Consider the following 21,333-nt stretch of genomic DNA (forward strand, 5'->3'; position numbering starts at 1 on the left):
AGCCAAGCAACATGAGGTTGGAATTCCAATGTTGAACAATGCTGTTCTTGCTGTGCAATGTCTAATGAAAGACAGTGGACGCAGGCAACTGCAAACCAAAATGAGAAATTAGTTATGTGTACAGTTTTTATTGCACAGTGCACAGTGAGGTCTACTGGGAGCAGTGCTGGTTGTAGAGTCTGACAGCAGCAGGAAGGAAGGAGCTGTTGTACCTCTCCTTCACACACTTGGGGTGTTTCAGTCTATCGCTGAAGGAGCTGCCCAGTGGAAAGTGACCTGCAGGGGATAGGACTGCTTTTTGATCTTCCCAGTGTTGAGCTCGAATCCACCAACCTAAATTGAGTTAAATGTCACCTCGGACCTCATCCACATGTTTTGGACTTGGTCCTTCTTCGTCTGTGTTCTGGGAATCCGTCTTTTAATTCCACTCTCAGTCATCACATCTGCTGACATCAACCCGTCACCCCTGGTTGGCCTGCCTACCGACAACTCACTGCCACCCTACTTCGCTGAACTTGCTGCTTTTCTCTCACGATTAGCAGGGCTTGTAATTCTGATGCATTGGAATAGTCCCAATCTCCCCTCCCATACTAGCACATCAGTTCCCATAAGATGGATATTTTTCCTGGTGGTAGCGCGCCCCCTAACACTGCACTGTTACCCTAAACTTAGTATGAGTCGGCCATGATAGCATTTTTTCCAAAACATCAAACCCTGCTAATGCTGAGTAGATATATTCAGGATTTATTTTAAGTTAATTGGAATACTTTGTTCCTTCTGTCAATGTGATTTATTACAAGATGTGGGTCAACCTAAAGAGGAAGTCATCTCTGTATGCTCAGTGATGTAATTTTCCATAAGCGGCTTCAAATCAGAATTGTACAGAGCCTTTGCTTCAGCTTTTTGATCATTCACAACAGAAATGACAAGGCTAGGGTGAAGATACAGATGCAGTGTAATCACCATATTTATGGTTCAATTACTGTCAGGAACCTTTGCTTTAAGTCAAAATGTCTTTTAGCGCTTTACTTACTTTATTTTACACTATCACAATAAAGACACAATAGCATTAAAAGACTGAAACCACTAAGAGTGAGGTGAGTGAGTGATATGAACTGTCAACATTGCAGTTATGTGGCATTCACAATGACAGCCTACTGTAGCTCCGCAGAGCTAATTTGTACCTTCTAATATAATATTGTCAGGTACTAGGTGGGTACCAATGCAGTATAACTCAGAGGTCCATTACGATTTTTAAATCTCACTACTCAGGTCATACAATACTGACACTTGGTGGCTTGGGTTTGGCGCCAACCCAAAGCGTCTGTATCTGACAACCTGATGGTAACACTCAACAGTCAACTATCTTTCTCCATGAAGTTAAATTTTGTTGCTTTAAGTAATTTTCTACTTTTCATTCCACCATTGGAGTCTCTAACATCTAGATCACATCAGCGTAACCGAAGCAGTATCATTGATAAAATGCACAATCCCTTGTTTGCTGTGTATTTTTATTTTTAGCAACCATGATGCATTGTAGAAGATATATAAAACTGTCAACTCTGGTGCATCAACTCCTGTTAAAAAAAAAAAAAAAAAAAGAGGAAAAAGAATCAAAAACACACAGCTATCAACAAATTAGTCTTTCGTTATAAAAAGAAGAGGAGGGTACTGTAACTCTATTGTGGACATACTGGATCTGTTGTAGCGATTGTGGTCCTCACCGAAACGCCTCTCAAACATTCAAAGAAATACTAACCAGAGGCTCGTGTTGGTACTTAGTCCGAAGTAACACAAATTAGTAGTCCTCCTTTTTAACAAAATTTGTTTAAAGCAATAAGCATATCAACACATTTACTGACAGAGATAAAACACTGAAAAAGATAAATGTAATGTAAAGATACCCCTTCTTTGGGCCAATATTTCATTCTGGCTTGTTTGATCATTAAATCCATGAGTGTAAATTCATACATGTTCTGGGAAAAGGGATGGGAGGAAAGGAAGTTTTCTGGCACATGGGTCAATTAGTGGTGTGTTCCAAAGATGTTTTGTCAATTCTGAAATGCAATATAGAATGGCTCGTCACACACTGGAGCTGTAACTGACGTCAACATGGCAGCCTTAAGTAAGCGTTCTCAGTTCCATTTTCAGCATCGTTTTTAAATCCATATAAACATCATGTAGGGAAACTGTTAAACAAATATTATACATCGGGAATGTCATGTCTTACAGCAGTGAAAAACATTATGTTGCTGACTAAATAGATAGCATCATGAACACCACCGTGGCTGTAGCCTGGCGGAGTATATTTTATGTTGGGTGTTTCTACTTGTTTTTCCAAGACAGTGCCTGATCACACTTTTGACATTTGGAATGGAACACAATATAACGTATGGACAGGTTGGATAGAAGGCATGAAAATCCACTGGTACTATTTAACAACAAGCTTAAACAGACTGGTTCAAATCATTTTTTCCGTACACCCACGCTACCACTGGACAGGCATCTTACATGAAAGTAGTAGTCAGGCTTGAATAACTGTGGCCCAAACCTTCATCTGGACTCGATTCTTTAGATATTTTTCTTGATCTTCATCATGCTCCCATTTAGACAGAAAAAATACAAGTTGACTGCAATAGGATGGTAGATTAGAACATTTCCAAAACGGAAGCTAGTCTTGGCCTCTGTCAACCACAAGGGAATAATTATAACATGGAAATTAAATCTGATTTTTCAAAAGGGTGGAGAGAGGGAAGCAAAGAGAGACAAAACAAAGTGAAACAATTACATCACCTACAATAGAAGAACACGATTCTCTGACTGTTGGCAGAGAAAGACTAAGTTTTTTTTGGAAAGTTTCTCTTGTCAGTCAATCATTTGCTCCCCTTGTCCTCTTCTTGTTATATCATTATCCCTCCATCTTGTTAGAGTCAGGGGTGGGAGCAGGTGTAGATGGTGGGGCTGGGTTATATGTGTGGGTCACAGGGTGAGCTTGCAGTGACACAGTTCTTTGTACATTTGCCTCCTCAGCCGGGGCATATCCTGCTGGCCGAAGCTGAATGGCTGCCCTAGTGCCAGACACTTGCAGTACTGAAAAATGGGGGGGGGGGGAATGAGAGAAAAAAGTTATTGACCCATATGGACAGCAGATCAACTACAACACATTTGTAATAGTGCAACATGCAAGTCAGTAAATATGCATTGCTACAATGGTAAGCAACCAGCTTTACTGGCCTTTTCCGGACCTGTTATTTAACATCCCTCCTTAATGATCCAATCACAAATGGACAGCTTTACAGGTATGAATGCCCTGAAGACACATTGCGGACACTTCTGAGATACGATCATGCAGACCACATTCAGAGGCGGTCTGGGCTGCATATGACTACTTTCTTTTAGCAGTTTGTACACAAACATGAATTTATTTGTGGCAGTCCTCCACAATATCAACATCAGCCGCCACATATTGATTTTTCTATTTTTGGAGCTGCGCGTCCTGTTATCAGGAGCCCCATTCACACTGCCCTTTGACAACGCACCCGTCAGAGAATAGCATGATGTTATATACTCCGATACAATGGATGGCGGTGTGGTTTTTAGTCCGCCGGTAAAGCCAATGAAGAAGAGGAGGAGGGCTATTTAATGCAGTTGGCTTGACCGTAACGTTCTCTGCAAAGAAAATGGCCGGCCTCATTGACAAGATCAAGTACCCACAAAGATTGCAGGCCTTGAAGCCAGTTTCTGTTGTGGCCAAGTTATGCAATCAATCCTCATGTGATGCACCGGGACTTTTTCCCAGAAGCTAACATGGTTAAAGATGCGTCTGTAATACAGTAATAAAAGCCTCACAACGCCGCAAAATGACTTGTTTACTTTCAGAATTTGGGCATATCGGTACAATAAAATTTGGAGACTCTAGAAGAGCCGCCTGATCACATTTTATTCCCATCCAAGTTAGCTCAGTGCTTAACTGGAAGTTAGCCTACTTGGTCGCTGGAAGTCTCAATTTGCATGCTCTATGGCACCCCAGCTGGACAGCCAATGCCACAATTAAACTCTGATTCTGTGGGAAACACTGACAAATGTGTCCTGGGCAACAGTGAAGGACCACCTACTTCTCTGGAAGAAGTCCTAAAAAATGGATTTAAACACCATCTGATTTTCATTTGGTTCCATGTGCCAAATTAAGTGGCCTATCTTACCTGACAATTTTAGCAGCAGATGTTTCTTAAAGAGGCACTATGCAACCATTCTAGCAAAAATTACATTATTTATGCAGGCTGAGAGACGTTCTGATGGTTCATTGACACTTTCTGGGTCGTTTGGTGGCTGCTACGACTCCCCCTAGCGCTTCTGGGCGGAGAAACGGAACATGCAACTTGCTGCCACCGGTCCGAATTCAATCCGGATGTGAGTCGGCGGAAGTATCCCATCGCCCCTCGAAAATGTAGTCAGATTGTAGTTTCGGAACTGCTTTACGCAGACACACCCCCAAACATGGAACCAGGTAGATATAAACTGCCAGTTGCAAGGCAATTGTTGTATTCATCACGGATCAGTCAACTAAAAAGAGACCCAGGAAGCCACAGTCGGAGGAACAGAAGAAGAATAAGGAGCTTGACAAAAAAAGAGACCAGACAAGAGTAAACATAGGACGAGCTTTTGAGGAATGGCGTCAAGTGAGAGACTTGGCCGTGTTGCTGTTGAAATTGTAAGTAGCCTACCCTTGGATGAACTTTGTCTTTGCAACGTGACTTGATAGTCTTTTGAACAATGTGTTTGCTTGACTGTTTCATTGTGAGCCCTGTCTGTGTTTAGCTTGGTTTCTTGATGGCTAGCTCGCTAGTTAGCAGGTGTTTAGCGTAGCAGTCACTTGCTACCAAACACGTTTGTTTGCGTTCTGAATCCAGGTTCTCGTGTATTTAGATATGTAGATCGGTCTTCGAATGTCGCATGATTTGTCGCCTGTATCATGCGAAATGTCCCGCTGTTTAGCCGGCCGGCTTCTTTGAAAACAGATGCGCATGGTAACGTGGTAGCCGCTAGGTGGGCGGGGGAGGCTTGTCAACAAGTCTTTACGACAGTGTTAGTGAAATATCTGCGCCGAAGCTGTAGGGGGAGCCCTGTAGCAAAAAACGTAAGCACAAATCTGGTGCAGAGCTAGAAAACAGCGAAGGAATCTGGTCTGGAAACTGCTACTGCATAGTCCGGCTTTAACACAGTCTGTTTCCAAAAACAAAATGTCAAGTCTATCTTCGCATGGACGTTAGAAACTCACCTGTAGCACGAAAGCCCCACAGTCGCTGTCATTGTTTTGACGACCCACATTCTGCAACATTTAATTCAAAATAAATTAGTAATACGCAGTACAATTGTTCAAATGCAAAACTTAGTAGTAATAATGTATATATGTAGTAATGTAAAATGCAGCAGAAACAGACAATTTTCCAAACAGGGATAATGAATTTTAATCCTAAGAGAGGGCTGTTATGAAAGGGTGAATTAAGTAACCTGAATCTGTGTGAAACTCAAAAGTTAAACAAAGTATCTCACCATTTTGAAAAGGCCTTTCCATCCCGTCAAAAAGTCTTGCTGGTCTTTTTTGATGGCCTCCGCTTGCAGATACTTAAAAATGTGCTGTAAAAAGCAAACAACAAAGGATTCAATGAAATGACGACACAGATAAGTCAATACAATACAGTGTTGTCATGTGTTTTATTTGAACACATTATTCACTATCACCTACATGAGAAAAAAAAAGATGAAGATGAACTGGAGACTACCCTGCGATAAAAAGGCACACAACGGCAAAAAGGGAGACAACTGCTATTTTGTGCTAAATCTATTTTAGAACAGTTCTCTTGATGTCTGGGATTGCAGTCATGAGTGTGCAGTGTGAACAGGAGGGGGCTGAGCGCAGATCTGTTGTTAAGCACTAATATAGAGGAGGTGTGACTGCCAATCTGTACTCTCTGGGATCTGCTTCTGGGAAAGTCCAATATACAGTTGCAGGATGTTGAAGGGTTAAGTTTTCCTATCAGTTTCATGGGTGAGATTGTATTGAATGCTGCTCTGAAGACAACAAACTACATTCTGATGTGGCAGTTCTTATTCTCCAGGTGCATGAAGACTGAGTGAAGGGCAGACGGGGGCAATAGTTAGGTTCTCTAGTTGTTTCTGAGGAAGAGCTATGTCAGTCTCTTCCTCAATAATTTACAAAACAATCCATTGTCACTAATAGGAAGGTCCATGCAATTTTACATGTGCACTTGCAATAGTACAGTTAGATGACATTTTTTTCACTTATATGTAGTTAGCTACAGTTAGCTGAAGGTAAGGGATAGGAACCCCTTACTGATTTTGTGTAATGTTAGTTAGTAACCTTACTTCCAAAGTATTATCAAACAATAAATTGAAGGCCTCCCTGCAGTAACTCTGTGGACTCCCCTAGGGATCACAACCCCCCTGTTTAAAACCCACTAGAACTAGACATAGAACCATTGAAAATTACAACAAACAGAAGTAATCCACCAGTATAAGGGTTTGGTGTTGCTGTGCAGTCCTACCTTTGGGCAGCGTCTGTTGAGGGTCCGCTGCGAGTCAAAGTAAGTGATGGATCGGCGGGGAATGTCAACACTGACCAGCGACCAGTGGACCTCTAGGTGAATGGGGATCAATAAGAGATCCTTCTGAAAAATGTCAACCTGACAGGAGAAAAGAAATAAGAGGATAAGACAAAATAGTAAGAATATAAGAGATAACACATAGGGTTAGGGTAATTTTTTGACATGGGATGAGGAGCTTTGACATCAAGCAGGAACTTAAGTTGAACTGCTGCTTCCTGACCCTTGCCACTGAACGCATTATTATGTAACGTTGAATACACTATGAATAGTTGCCAAGACTAGAAAACGCTATATGAATACAGTCAATTTTTCATTTTATTTTGTAATTTAAAATGACAAGATGGGTACATATTCACAAAACAAAATGTCTTGCAGAACCTGAACTTCAAAAAAATATCCTGCCTAAGAACTAAGGTTCTGACAGCAACTTACATTTTTCGTCCATCGCTTGACTCCTTCATAGCCTTTTGTCCTTAGCTTATCATAAAAGAAGCTGTTGAAAAAGTGAACCTGAGGAAGAGAACAGAGAGAAGTAAAAATTAGGGCAGATGACAAGAAATAGTTGTCCTAATCCAAGTGTTCACTTTGCTATATGACAAAAACTAGATCATTGTAATGTGCTTATGGAATATATTAGAAAAAAATCTGTCAACATCATGGACGCATTAATATCTCAGGCAATATAAGAAAGAAGGTGGACAGTAAAAATGTAATAAGACTCAATTATCCCAAGGGGAGATTCCTTTTCACAGCACTGTACTCATCAGCCAGACAGTACATACAACAGACAGTTTACAAAACCAGTAAATACAACAACATAGTAAAACCACACAAAAACAAACTGCAATTACAAACCGCACTTGGGTCTGTTCAGCAACACCTATTTTTTAGGGCAGATTTGGCTGAGTGGATCAGGCTTTTCCCAAAACAAGCCCCTCTGCACCTCAGTGCTCTCTACCTTTGCCCTGATGGCAGTGGGACGAGGGTGGTGTCAAGTGGATGTGTAATGTCCTGTTCTGAGGATGCAACGCATGTAGTGGCCGTATTGTTTAGCTCTGTAAGGTTGGTTGTGGGGTGATCAATGATCTTGGCAGCTGTATTGGTTATGTGTGTGAGTTGGGCCCAGTTTTTAACAGAGAGCATGTTGAAAAGGCAACAGGGATGGGCTGGATGATTCTGTGGTTTTTTGCTACTATCAATCTCTGTAGTTTCTCTTGTCCTGTTGGTTTTATCGTTTCATCGTGTTGGCTTTCAGCTGTTTTGAGAGTCATGTTTAGTGACTGCTGGGGAAAGTGCAATGTTTCCTGCTTCATAGGGTTTTATTTGCGGACCCACTACTGCTGTAACAAAATAATTTCCCTGTCTGGGATCATGAAAGTAATCCTATCTATCTATCTATCTATCTATCTATCTATCTATCTATCTATCTATCTATCTATCTATCTATCTATCTATCTATCTATCTATCCATCTATCCATCCATCCATCCATCCATCCATCCATCCATCCATCCATCCATCCATCCATAATAAAAGCTTTTATATTACGAAATAATGGGGGGCTTTAATTGTGAAGAGGTTATAGGAAATGAGATGTGTTTGAAACTGAATTAGCGGATCCACTCTGTTCTCTGTTAGCAATGACTCTACGATAGTACTGCAGGGATCAAGACATGTCTGTCATTGGTTTGAGACACAACTTCAAAAAGGTAGACCAGTTGTGGTGTACACTGTCATTCAGACATCAAAACTTTGAGATCCCCTGCCATGGATAATGCCCTTTTAATTTCATAAAAAACAAGACAATATGCAATATTTGAGGTGGCGGTACACTGGTTTTGTAACTGTCACCACTGAGCCCTCAGCCATTACAGTTTCCTTTCCCAGCTTCCCAGTCCCAGAATATATGGCAAGTCATATGACTCTCCACTGCCCTGAGGAGCCTGTGGTGTTGCACTTCCATTTTGCTGCCATGAATGCACAATCAGCCGCATTTTTATCAAGGAACGATGACCAGTGGAAGGTGATAGAGCCTGAGTTTGTTCGTCGACGGTTGAGTGATAAAAAGGCGAGTATTGTGTCTCTCTGCTTTCATATTCTCCTTCTTGCTGCAGAACGAGCAATGGTTCTTTTTCATTCTCTCTTTCTCCTCTCTAATAACCCACATGTACACACCTACACATATCCACGCTCACCTCTGGTGAACAGATTGCTTTGACTCACACACACACGTGTAGCACATACACTATTTGCAACCACAGAGTATTATTGATCAGTTTTGCTAATGATACATTAATTCTATCATATTGAACAGAGCAGTTGTCTATGATTATCTGTGCATGTGGTAACAGCTGGTTGTGAAGGTCAGGAGTTCCAGGGTGGTGCCCCATTAATATCAATTCATATCAATAAATGTTTTTGTTGATCTTTAATAATTATTATTAGTAATTTTTAGGGCTGTCAATCCATTAGAATATTCAATTGTGATTAATCGCATGATTGTCCATAGTTAACTTAATCGCACATTTTGTATGATTATTATTATTATCTGTCCTAAATGTACCTTAAAAAGGGAAATTTTTCAGGTTTCAAGTTTATGTTTCAAGGGCTTTGAAACTGATCTTGCCATTCAAAAGACCCTTTTCTTTTTCCACTTCTGCTGCCATCCCCAATGTTACTGCTGCATCGCTTCCTGATTTCCTAAGCTACGGGGTGGGCCAAGGGTCATAACACGCATGCGTTAATGCCACGTCAAAAAATGTAACACTGTTAAAAGGAATGTGCGTTAACACTATATTACAAGGTTAACTTTGACAGCCCTAATAATTATTAATCGTTAATTACAAAACCTGCCCTACCAATTTAACTTCCTACCATATGTTACAGAAAAAAAACATTTCCTCTCTGGAATCCTTTGATGATGACACATTGTTCAATTACATTTTCCCATCATTTTAAATTTAGTCCAAAACCTTTTTAAACTCTTTACACTTCATACATAAAAGGTGTTGGACTGAGCTGCACAAAAGTTATCCCTTTCTATTAGTACGCTTGCTTTGAGCTGTCAAATCAAATGTGTTCTACAAGGACAGGATACAATATCTAGGGCCATTCTGCCCCTATAGAGTGCCACAGTCTCAAAAAGATTATATCCCATAACCAGACATGTTATGTTAGCAATTTGGTCCAACTCTCGAGCAACTCAAGTCAAAGTCCTGTCCTTTCTTACGGCAAGTCAACTCATCATTGAACTTTTATTTTTTTTAAATTTCCTTACCTTTTCTGGCACTGAGTCCATGACCAGGTCACCGTACATATTCATAACCTGAATAAAATAAAAACAAAGGATTATGTCATATGTAAATACAGATCTGGAAAATAACAACTTTTCTGATGACTGAGCAGTAATTACTATTGGTGAAAGTTAACCCATTTAGTTCATTTATTTTCTTCGAAAGTACACCTCTGCAATCTGAAACCCTCTCCTGTTAGTGTAGGGACTAATCACACTTGAATACATTTTGTTTTGGCAAGAATTATGACAACTGTACTGAACTTAGTAGGAAGAGGGACTAATGCTTTGCTCCAGCATGTGTGCATGTCTGAATGCAGCGAAAAACAGCTACTTTATGCAGTAGTCTGCTTCACAGTGCTGAACAACTTAATTTTCTCAGCAGGGATTTAGGTTTTCCCTGTATAAAGACATGATGATGTTGTTATAGATAACAGGCACAGTGATAGAATCAAGTGGTGTATCTAAATTTCCTTATGCAATGGTATGTTTATGTATGTTTACTCAAATATAGTAGTGACGTAAAGTTTTGAGGTAGTTCCATTTTGTTTTTGCAAAACTGTACTAATTACTCCACTACATTTACTTGATAAATAACTTAACTAAAGTTTAGTAGGCTTAATAAAAAAAAATCTATTCAACAAATAAATTATGATGTAATATTAATGATTAAGATAAAACTTTACCCAGAAAATTAAGTAAGTACATAACTTTAAACCACCTTTACCAGCTTCAACATTATTATTATTTGAGACACACATAAATGCATGAATGATTGTAATCATGCAGGACTTTTACTTGCAAATACAGTATTTCTACACAATGGTATTGCTCCTTTTAATTAAGTACAAGAGCTCAGTATTTTGTCCACCACTAATCATAAAATGGGATGCATAATTCTATTCTATTCTTCTAAGTCTATAGCTTTGTCTTGTCATTCCATGATGTCCCGTGGGTGCCTGGCCAGTCCGAGTGCTTGAACAGTTGGCCAATCCTGGCGCTTGAATGCTCTGGAGGGGAGTGTCATTGCAGACATAGATGGGTTCCATAGTATTTTTTTCGATTTTTATCATTAGAATAAAAAAAAGGATTGTGTCCAGATTCAGGTTTTCTCATTTCTAATCGAGAATCCGTTGGAGAATCCCACCTAGTAAAGGGACCCTGAACACACTTGCGTAGCAAAACACCCTTGCTTTTAATTTCTTTTATTTATTCATTTTTTTTTTATATTTTATGGCTTTATTGATAGTACAGCTGAAGATATGACCGAAAACAGGGAGAGAGAGAGGGGGAATGACACGCAGCAAAGGGACCCAGGCCGGGAGTCGAACCCGGGTCCGCTGCAGAGCCTCAGCACATGGGACACGCACTCTTACCAACTGAGCTAAACGGCGCCCCGCTTGCCTTTCATTTCATTTTCCTATAGACTGTTATGTTGACATCATGCCAGCGTTTAAATACAGTTTAATGTATCCATCTATAGAATATGTCAGGGACATAAACAGAATACACAGAACACTTAAAGGCAGGTTTTTGTTCTGTGCACTCTTTACATTCTCTCCCTCCCTCTCTCCTTCCCCCTCCAGCTCACATGCTCTTTCATTGTAAGTAAAGTAAAAAGACATCAACATATTTATTGATAATTATCAAAAGCAAATTCTATATAAAAATATAGGGATGGCGATGTGGGTCCACACTGCGCAGTGTGTGGATGAACACACACACACACACACACACACACACACACACACACACACACACACACACACACACACACACACACACACACACACACACACACACACACACACACACACGCAGTGACTGTGTATGTACCTGGTCGTTGAGCCAGTTTTGTCCATACAGAGTGCCAAGGTCATCCATGGTCAGAACATGCCGTTTGTAGTTGACCCTGAATGTTTTAGCCAGGGTTGATCCTGACGAACGCTGGAAGGATTGTATTAGGTGCTGGACGACTGCTTTCCTACAAAAACCAATGGACACATGAGTAAGCCAGTAATTAATTTACTCACACAGTTTCAAGTTATACACACACCCCATTTTACCTCAAGCATACACATTGGCCATCAACCATAAAGCTAAATACTGCAAGCTAATGTCTCTTTGAAATTTTTGTTAATGCACAGCTCCAATCTAAGCTGAATGATACAAAACATATACAGGTTTGACAATATTATCTGTTTCCATAAGTGAATATTCATTAATCCAACATTAATGCTAAAACGATTAGTCAATGATTTGATCACGAGTATAATGGGGATATGGACTAACTTTACCATTTGTGAAGAAACTGCATTTCTCCGTTTCATAGAATTGTGAGCGAAACAAACAATAGATAAATTAATCCATGATGAAAGCACAGAGATCAAACATTTATCCTGACCTGTGTGGCTGTGAGAAGCTCTCACTGAAGATGTCCTCAAGCTTCTCCACGATGTCATCCACATGAATGGGGATCAAACTGCCATATTGTTGTAGAGACTCTTCAAGTATACCTTGAGAAAGTACAAAAGCCAAAAAGACATTGTAACGATACAAATCACCCTCAAAAAGCAGGACAGGCTGTATTCCAAGCAAGTAGAAAAGACATGAGGCAAAAGAGGAAAACCCTGTCTATCTTTCAGTCTTAAGAAAATCTTCAAAAGTTCAAAATGCATGTGGATCTATACTAAAAACGAAACACTCATTGCTTGGGTCTTGGCCAAAGACTCTAATGTGTTTGGTAATACAGAGACAATAACAAAGGTATAAGAAATGATGTGATCATTATAATGATGACAAAATGTTTCAAACCTAGAGCAGTTTTAAATTCATCTTAACAACAACCAACATGAGCCAATAATGTTAGTCTCTGATCCCTACCAGTCACACAGCTCATGTGTTCCTCAGTGAGGGCCAGCTCCACTGGTTTGACCTCCACTTCCAGTCTCCCTCTGCCCTCTTGCTTGTCTAAAGAGCAGTCATGTATCTGTTTAGCTGCAAAAGAAAAGGAAAGAAATTACACTTTTTTTCTATATCCACATCCTTAGACTTGGTTAATATTTTTCACATTAATCTTGGGAAATTCTGGTCACATTTATTTTTAACAAATCCCATGTGTAGATCCAAGCCAACCATGAATGTATTCTAGAATAACTATCTGTACTACTACTGTGTAAAAAGCCCCATAGACTATTCCTCTGTGCCATTTTCTTTCTTTATTTTTTTTAAAGGGTGAGATCAGGGTGACATGTTGTTTTCAATACCATTAACACACAAAGTTTGAACTAGACATAGCTATTCAGTTTGGCTAGATCAAACATCCACATCAACCTTACTTAAGAGTGCTCTGATCCTGACTATTTGGGCCCATCACAGATTAGTGGAAGCAGTATGCCTTTACTGATCACTGATCAAAAGTCTAAGGGTATATTCACATGAAATCAGATGGTGCAGTGAAACGCCACAGGCTTATGAAGCGGCGGGGGGAGTGTCACTCAGTGGTCAGTGTGTGTGACATGTTGAGAACCCCTCGCTGATCAGTTTGCCAAAAGGCGAAGCTGCTATGTTGTTATGCTACTAGCATGCTTGTCCTACTTGTGATCATTTGTCCTCATCAATGGATAAATAATGACAGTAATATCATTACTGTCATTAGTGTGCATTTTAACCTGGGGTACGAGACTGAAACAAAAGTGAAAGTGAAACTTCACACTACACAGAAAAGTGTCTGCTGTGTTCCTTCTGTAGTATTTATCCATGCTAAATAACATGCCCTGCTACTGACCAATTCTTCTCTGCTTATGCTCTCTGGTCATGCCTCTGCCACATCTATAATTTCAAAGCTTGTAAATTTAATCTGTCGAGCTAGCAAGAAGACATCTGACCAGTGCTTAAAGAAGTTGGACACTGTCTACCACTGTGTTATGGGTTTTATTGCTGGCTGTACCAAACTGTTAATTTTTCCGTGTGGTATCAAATATCCATACAATCAATATACGTATAAAATCCAAAATGAATATGGCCTGCACTCTCAAAACATTCCAGAGATTTTGGTCCCCAGAGTTTTGAAAAATGTGAAGAGGTCGAAAAGCTCATAAAGAACAACTTAATTAGACTAACGTGTTTGGGTTATGGCCTTCATTATGTCCTCCTCACGAAGGCAACAATTCAGTGATATGCAAAGGAAATAAGGAGTCAGCATTAAAATGTGACATTAACATACTCCTTTAAAAACAGTGCCTGTGTGTTAGAGACGGCTCTGGTGTTAAGGCTGCTAAAATTAAAGTGTTTCCCATTTATTAACAAAACTCTGGCAGCCAGCCAGTCTAATTTGCTGCACCATAGTCTCGTATTGTTCCGAAATAAATGTCACCTCGCATAATAGCGCTGACGTTTCCCGTCTTTTTCACATGAAATGACACTCACTGAAATTAAGTTTTCCAGCAGCAACCTCAGCAATATAGAAAAGACAATATATAGTTAAGATGGCCCTCAAAAGCACCCTTAATTATGAAACAAGACAACGATTATCTGGTCTTTTATTTAAGGTTTAGTTATAAGTCAGGACTAAAAGGCTGCAAGACCAAAAGCAATAGATTATTATTGACTATTCACTATGCCTACCTGGAACAGGTCTCTCTTGTAAATGAGACCCTGGGTCTCAATGAGATTTTACCTGTATAAATAAAGGTTAATAAAAATAAAATAGCTCATGGGCTTGTGTTTACATTTTATAGCCAAATCTGTGTACTAGAGTAAATTATTAGGAATTGAGTTTTCACCGGGGAGCATTTCCCACAATTTCTCACTTATGGTCGTGTGATTTATGAGATGGCCTCTTACTTTTCTCTCACAGTGAAGCGATCGATGCATAACTAATATTTGTCAAACACTGCAGACAATGCTCCACTCTCATAAGCCCAATTCACTCTGCCTTTCCAAGGCGGCAATCTTGTGGCAATATACTGCCCTGTCATCTGTGTGAAAGTTACAGAGGCGGAATGGGGGGACGTTCTGATGGCATTCACAGTCCGACAATCAAACAGTTCCGTCACTCATTAAATAAAAGAGAAATGTCTCACACTTCAACCCACAAGGCAAAGTAACAAGCCCAAACTGTAACAGCACAAAAGAATATGGTCAGCACCTTCAACCGAGTCTTAAGTGAATTTAACCCTCAAAACACCATCCCTCTCTGCAAATGACAGCAAGACAGATACAACTCTTTACTGTTTACTGATGGTACGTGATGCAGTGCACGATGGGGGTCAGGAGCTCAATCACAACACATTATAACAGCGTGAAAGAAAAGCTCCCACTGATCTCAAAATTATAATTTTGGACTGTCACACCTCCTTAGGTTCCACAACGCCTGCATGCTGAAGTGGCTTTATGCTGGCGCTGCTTGGTTCAGTGTGAACAAACAAAGGCGGTGTAGAGGCGAGCCTTTGTTGCAGCATTATTGCGGAATCTCTATCTAAAAGGGCTTAACCACACACGCACGCACGCACACACACACACACACGCTGGATTGGATTGATACAGACAGGTGCCTAACTTTTCTCTATCATCATGCTGACATTGTTTTAAAGCAAAGGCTGCTAAAATGCAACCTCCAGCAATGACATCTTGATTATCAAAAGCATTTATTGGAATCAGCAATTCTTAAAGGCTTGAAAAGCAAATCGACTGGAATTGAATAGTCAGCTGTTCCGTGCTTGTGGAAGGCACTTAGCTAGGACATTAGACATTTTTGTAATTGCCTCTAAATGACAACGACAGAAGCAGGGAAACAAATAATGACAGCTCATGAGGGGTTTTAAGTATCGCACTTATTGGAAAGCCACAGTAAATAGCAGTAGTTTTACAACAGCCCATCATGGAGGGCGACAAAGACATTCTGAGTGAAATTTTTCGCTCAAAATCACATTACATAATCACCATCAATAAACAGCAGGAGCTGCCTGGCCTTCACTGACTCTCTCAGATACACTTGTTTTCGAGGCAGAAGTGGGATGAAGAGTCAGTAGATATAACGGAGGGTGACAGCATTCAGCATATAGGTTGCCAGAAACACTACCTACTACCACATTACTGTTGTTTGCTACTGTTGCAACCTGCCATGGCAGCTACTGTTCGGGGCACTTGTCACAGGATACAAGATCCATGGTAATTGATTTGAATATACGGTTGCATGAAGAAATTGATGTTCATAAACTCCTTCATGCTACAAAACTTACAGAACATATATACAGCTATTCATATTCACGTATACATAAACACATCTACACGTACGTCTTCTGACTTTCCGCTGTCACTATTTGAACTCGCTTATCCACAAACTCTGCATGAAGTGGCACTGGTACAGTAATGCCAGTCTCCAGTGTGGCAGCATAATTACAGTAAAATTCATCGTCGTCTGCATCACAGACTTTTAGAAATGTCTTTCTCTCAGGTTTCCTGCACAGACATTAGCTGAGTATAGATTTATCTGGTAATGACAGATCAGATGATTAATCACAGAATGTTTTTTTGCAGAAATGTTGCTGCATTATCAGGTGGTGAACTGTGTGCAAAGCATTCCACCAATGCCTACTGAAAAAAAAGGTGAGGTAACTCATCTTTACCTGACATGCCGCTGCAATCTTGCAGCTCAAACGGGCTGTGTGCCGCTCTAACTTGTAAACATGGGTGCCAAAATAAAAACACATGTGCAACTCACGCAGGCATTGTGTTCCAGGCATCGGTGATACCACTTCAAAATGATCCCTTTAATGCACGGACAATGGCGGAACAGGGAACATTGATTAAAAACAGTCTGTCTTTCAGTCAAGAAGGGACAAATAATACTAGAGACCTAATGAAACTTGTGCCGGAATTTTTAGTTTGTATTTATGGTCAATATTTTTTACACGCCCACAACCTTCTTGGGAATAAGTGTCTTTTTTTTCTTGTTTGGGAGTTTGTAATTATGCTGATAATATGTTATACTGGTTGCATTATATTATAAGTGGCCCAGTAACTGCCTGTATGGGAGTTTACATGTCGTCATATATTAGGACAGGTGTGAGCCCTTATTGTAAATTAAATAGGAATTGTGGTTGCTGTTATTGCACATGAAGCCTGTCGTGCCCATGGACGCGTCAAATTACATTTTTTGTAGAACTCCAAAATAATTCATTCATTGTTGGTTTTTCTCTTCTCATGTGATTTGTTGATAGTATGAAAACTTTGGAACTGTGCCATTATTAATATATTATGTCCACATCAATATTTGAAGTAAATGTAGTGTATGCCAGTACCTCTATTAGACTCTGGGAACCTCTCATCGTTGCAGTCATCCTCTCCATCAGTGTATGGTGATTGCCTGTGTCTTTTTATCCTCCTCGGTTTGCCATAAAGACTGTACCTTTGTCCTCTCCGGCTCCACCGCTGCCCTTGGTAACATACCCACTGGGCCCTCTGGCGCCAGTTCTTCCAGTGGAGGGTGAGCCGAAATCCAAGGCCTCCATGGGATCGCCAACGCTGCCAGCGCTTGATCCTCCTCAGAGCCCTGTACCTGCTGAGGTGGGACCTCAACAAGTCACCTGCTTCAGCCTGGGAGACGGTATTCTCTTCAGTGACATCACAACCTACTTCTGCCTTCTGTTGTGGTCCATAATGTTGGGGTTGTTGTGAATGAGGGTGCTGGGTGGACAGGGAGGGAAAGTCTGGAATTTCCCACTCCACCTCAGCCTGGTCGCCATCCTGTTCCACCTCCTCTTCCTCCTCATTGTTATCCCAACCCTTGCCCTCGAAATCTAGCTCGTCCTCCTCATCCAGATTGTTTTCTTCTTCCTCGTCACCTATTGCCTCGATCCTGCCCATCCCATCTTCCTCCTCCTCTGCGTCTACATACTCTCCTGTCCATACCTTCTCCTTCTGCCCCAGTCTGAGGTGCATGGGGCTTGGTACACTGTGGCCTGACACTGGGACTATGAGGTGGTCTCCAGGAATTCCGCCTAAACAAAAAAATAAGCAGCAATTAACAGGTTTTCAATTCTATTAAATATTGCTTAAGTTCATTCAATTTACATGCATCCTTGGTTAATTTAAAATATATATGAACAGACTGTAGGGCTTCGACATCACAGTGTTGAAGTTCAAAAACAATATGTGAACAGGAAATCATAATAATTAAAAAAAAAAAAAAAAAAAAAAGATGCTAAGAAACACTTGGCATAGTTGCTTGTAAAACTACTTTAATGAATAATCAACAATTTAAATCACAGCAGAATTCTATTCTGTCAACTTAGTTAATGATTAATTGTTTGATCATTTTAGTTTGACTTTTTTAACTTGAAATCCGGAAAGCTTAAACCTAATTAGATTTGATAAGGGATTTGCCAGGATTCAGATTCAATATGCAGATCTGATACTCTGTATAGATCTGATCAGATGTTATCTTTCCCCTAATATAATCTTGATTACATTCCAGCATGTTTCTGCATTATTTGCTATCTAAATGTATTCTAAATCTAACCCTTTTGTCATATTCATTTCGCTAAACACACAATAGGAAAGCAAAGTTAATTTAAGGGAGATTATTTGTTTATTTGTTATTGTTTCCACTCCAATCTAATGACTGCTGGTAAAACCTTCTCCCGAGGAGCATTGTTACATTGCAATGCCTGAGCTGGAACACTTGATTGATTAAATCAATTAGTCCACAGACTGACAAAAAAATATTATCATTAGTTGCTACGGCTAATATACTCATAGTTTTTTGGACTCCCTGATGCTCTTTTCCTCCAAAGGCCTGCTTTGTCACGACAGTTTGCAACTGAACATATGCTTTCTACAGCATTTAATCAAGCTCAGCTAAAATGTATATAACATTATTAATGATAAAAATTAGAACGGGGGCCACTGTGGCTCAGAGGTAGAGCCAGCGTCTTGTTATCTGAAGGACGCTGGTTCATTCGACACCTCTGGTCTGCATGGCAAAGTGTCATTGGGCAAGATACTGTTGTACCCAAAACTGTTCCTGATGTGCTGGTTGGCACCTTGCATGGCAACCACCGCCATCAGTGTAAGAATGTATGTATGAATTACTGAAAGTCGCTTTTGACAAAAGCGTCTGCTAAATGCCCTAGAATGTAAATGTAAATGTAAAATGCCTACCTCCTCCTGTATCGTCCTGCCCCACAGCAGTCAGACCCAGGTCTCCCTGCCAGCGGTTCTGGGCCAGGCTACCGCCACTGTCTCGCATTATCCACGGACAGCTCACGACCTGCGCCAGCTCGTCACCTAAAAAACACAACAAGAACAGTCTACAGCAGGGTTGTAACCACACAAGCACCTCACAGCTTGATTTGATCATCTGAAATGTGTTATGTCTGAGGTGTCACACAGTGCCTTGCTGCTGTCATGGCAAAGTCAGCCAGCCAGCCACTTTTAAATTTATTTCAAAATCAATTTTTAAATTATTAAATTTGAGAATTTGTTTCACTCCAGTTGAATATTTTGTAATGCTGCACAGTTTTTGCAACTTGCATGAAATGGAACAATGTTTCCTTGGAATAACGTCAGACAATAGATCGTGACCTTCCAGCGGCACACTGTTATGAGATCCTATACCAAATAGTGGGAACTGAAGTGGGCTTGTAGGAACTGAAGCTCTCTTCTCTATAGCATAGAACCCGATCGTTAATTAAGCAACATGCTTGATACCATTATCCTCATCCAGAACACGTTCCTGTCCTTACACATACAGAAACAGAACTGCTCTGTTAACGGACTCTTATCACCATGTGCAACCGGCCGGGGGGTGGATAGAAATAGCTTGATGGCTAGAGTGAGTGCATTCACTGTGCCTTCAAATAGCTGCGATAACTGCTAAACTGGGAGAATTATGAATTATAGTGAATAAGGTGACGCGGCCTGTGCCCTGCGCAGTAGAGACTCACGATGAGCTGCTCTACGATGAGAGCGATTCTTTCCCGTGCAGGAAATAGTCCTTACCGAGGCTAGCTTGTGCGCGCTGAGCGCTAGCAGTATCACCGTTATAATTTCACAACTTAAGCCACAATAAAATTTCCTATAACCGAAACCTTGTTTTGTTAGTCACAATGGGAAGCCGAAACTGCTACCCCATTATTGAGAGCAATCTTAATTGGCCACAGTTCCTCAATAATCCGAACGAAAATACTAGCTGGTTAGCCATGTTGTCGTTAGCTAGCTTACGTTAGGCACATACCATGTTAGCAACAACAAAATGAAATGCCCGACATAACGTTATGGTATTCTTTACACAGCTAGACGTCTCTACTGTCTGCTTACCGTTAACCTGCAGATTTATACGAATGTTTGTCCAACTTCTTCCGACTTAAAGTTGAGCTCGTTTGAATTTTGTATGGGTATCGAACCAAAACAGATGCTAACGTTAACTGATGTTAAACCTCATTCAATGAAGTCAGGTGTGGAGAAGCCAGGTGCCAACTCCCTGCGAACTTTGATTCCTTTAGAGGTCTTCTGGGTCGGTGAATAGCGCAAATAAAGTAAACCACTTGGATGAAAACGACAGAAAGAATCCCTGTCGACTTTACATGGTCTGCAAAGACGGAGCCGGATCACTGCAGAGTTTTTGCTCTCATGTCAACTACCGCTAAGTCCGTCGCGCAGCAATGGCGTCATACGCGGCGTTTTTTAGGAGTAGCCTTTCGTTTCAAACCCCCAACTTTATTCTACTGTAAATATCATGAACAGCCGGTTTATTGTGGATTTATCGGACAACTCAGATCGAATCAGATTTGGTTAACTAGCATTCGCTAAATCGACTTTCTTGCCGACAACTTCACAGGTTCTGGTAGGCGGGTTACCTTTGGGACACAGTCGGGCTGGTTGTTTCCAGTTTCCCGTCTGTTTTGAATCCGAAATAAACTGCTTGTTGAATTTTAGCTTAATGGGGACATGCAGAGGGTGCTAAAATCTTCGTTTTCTGAGTTTGTAATTTATTCTAATTAAAGATAATTCGTGGATCATCATCTGTCTCTTCCCAGACTTTATAAGCCCCTGATACTAATGAAGAACCCTTTATTTATGAGACTCCCCAACAAACAGGTAACCTTCAGGTGATATAATAGTTTCCTTTAGGTTTTTAAAGTAATCGCTGAAAAACCTTTGCAGAACTGTCAGGGAATGTTACCAAAAGGTTTTTTTTAAAGGTTGCGGAAAAATAATCCACAGGGAAGGAACAAAGGTTCGTGTAACACCGAAATGTGTGGGTTAGGCCTTCATTTTACACATCTTATTTCAGTGTATGGTGCATTATTATTACAATATTATAGCTCTATGCCAATATCTAGCCTTTTCGTGTGGTCTGACCAGTGTTTGGAGGTAAATGGGTGCAGTTCCGTTGACGGCCCTGAAGGCC

At 40.5% G+C, this 21,333-nt stretch overlaps 1 protein-coding gene across 1 annotated transcript; it reads right to left on the reverse strand.

The window, feature by feature from the left end:
• Positions 1-1,497: 1,497 nt before the first annotated feature.
• On the reverse strand, positions 1,498-20,602 carry senp3b (SUMO specific peptidase 3b). The gene is made up of 12 exons (XM_030431439.1): positions 20,241-20,602; positions 19,083-19,208; positions 17,222-17,920; positions 12,801-12,914; positions 12,322-12,433; positions 11,754-11,901; positions 9,903-9,950; positions 7,059-7,136; positions 6,567-6,704; positions 5,554-5,637; positions 5,279-5,329; positions 1,498-3,090 (listed from the first exon to the last, which is right to left on the reverse strand). The coding sequence occupies exons 2-12, from the start codon at positions 19,168-19,170 to the stop codon at positions 2,980-2,982; spliced, it is 1,671 nt and encodes a 556-aa protein (XP_030287299.1). The 5' UTR covers positions 19,171-19,208; positions 20,241-20,602; the 3' UTR covers positions 1,498-2,979.
• Positions 20,603-21,333: the final 731 nt, after the last annotated feature.

Source organism: Sparus aurata, chromosome 10 (genome assembly GCF_900880675.1).
Source record: "Sparus aurata chromosome 10, fSpaAur1.1, whole genome shotgun sequence".
Lineage (NCBI taxonomy): Eukaryota > Metazoa > Chordata > Actinopteri > Spariformes > Sparidae > Sparus > Sparus aurata.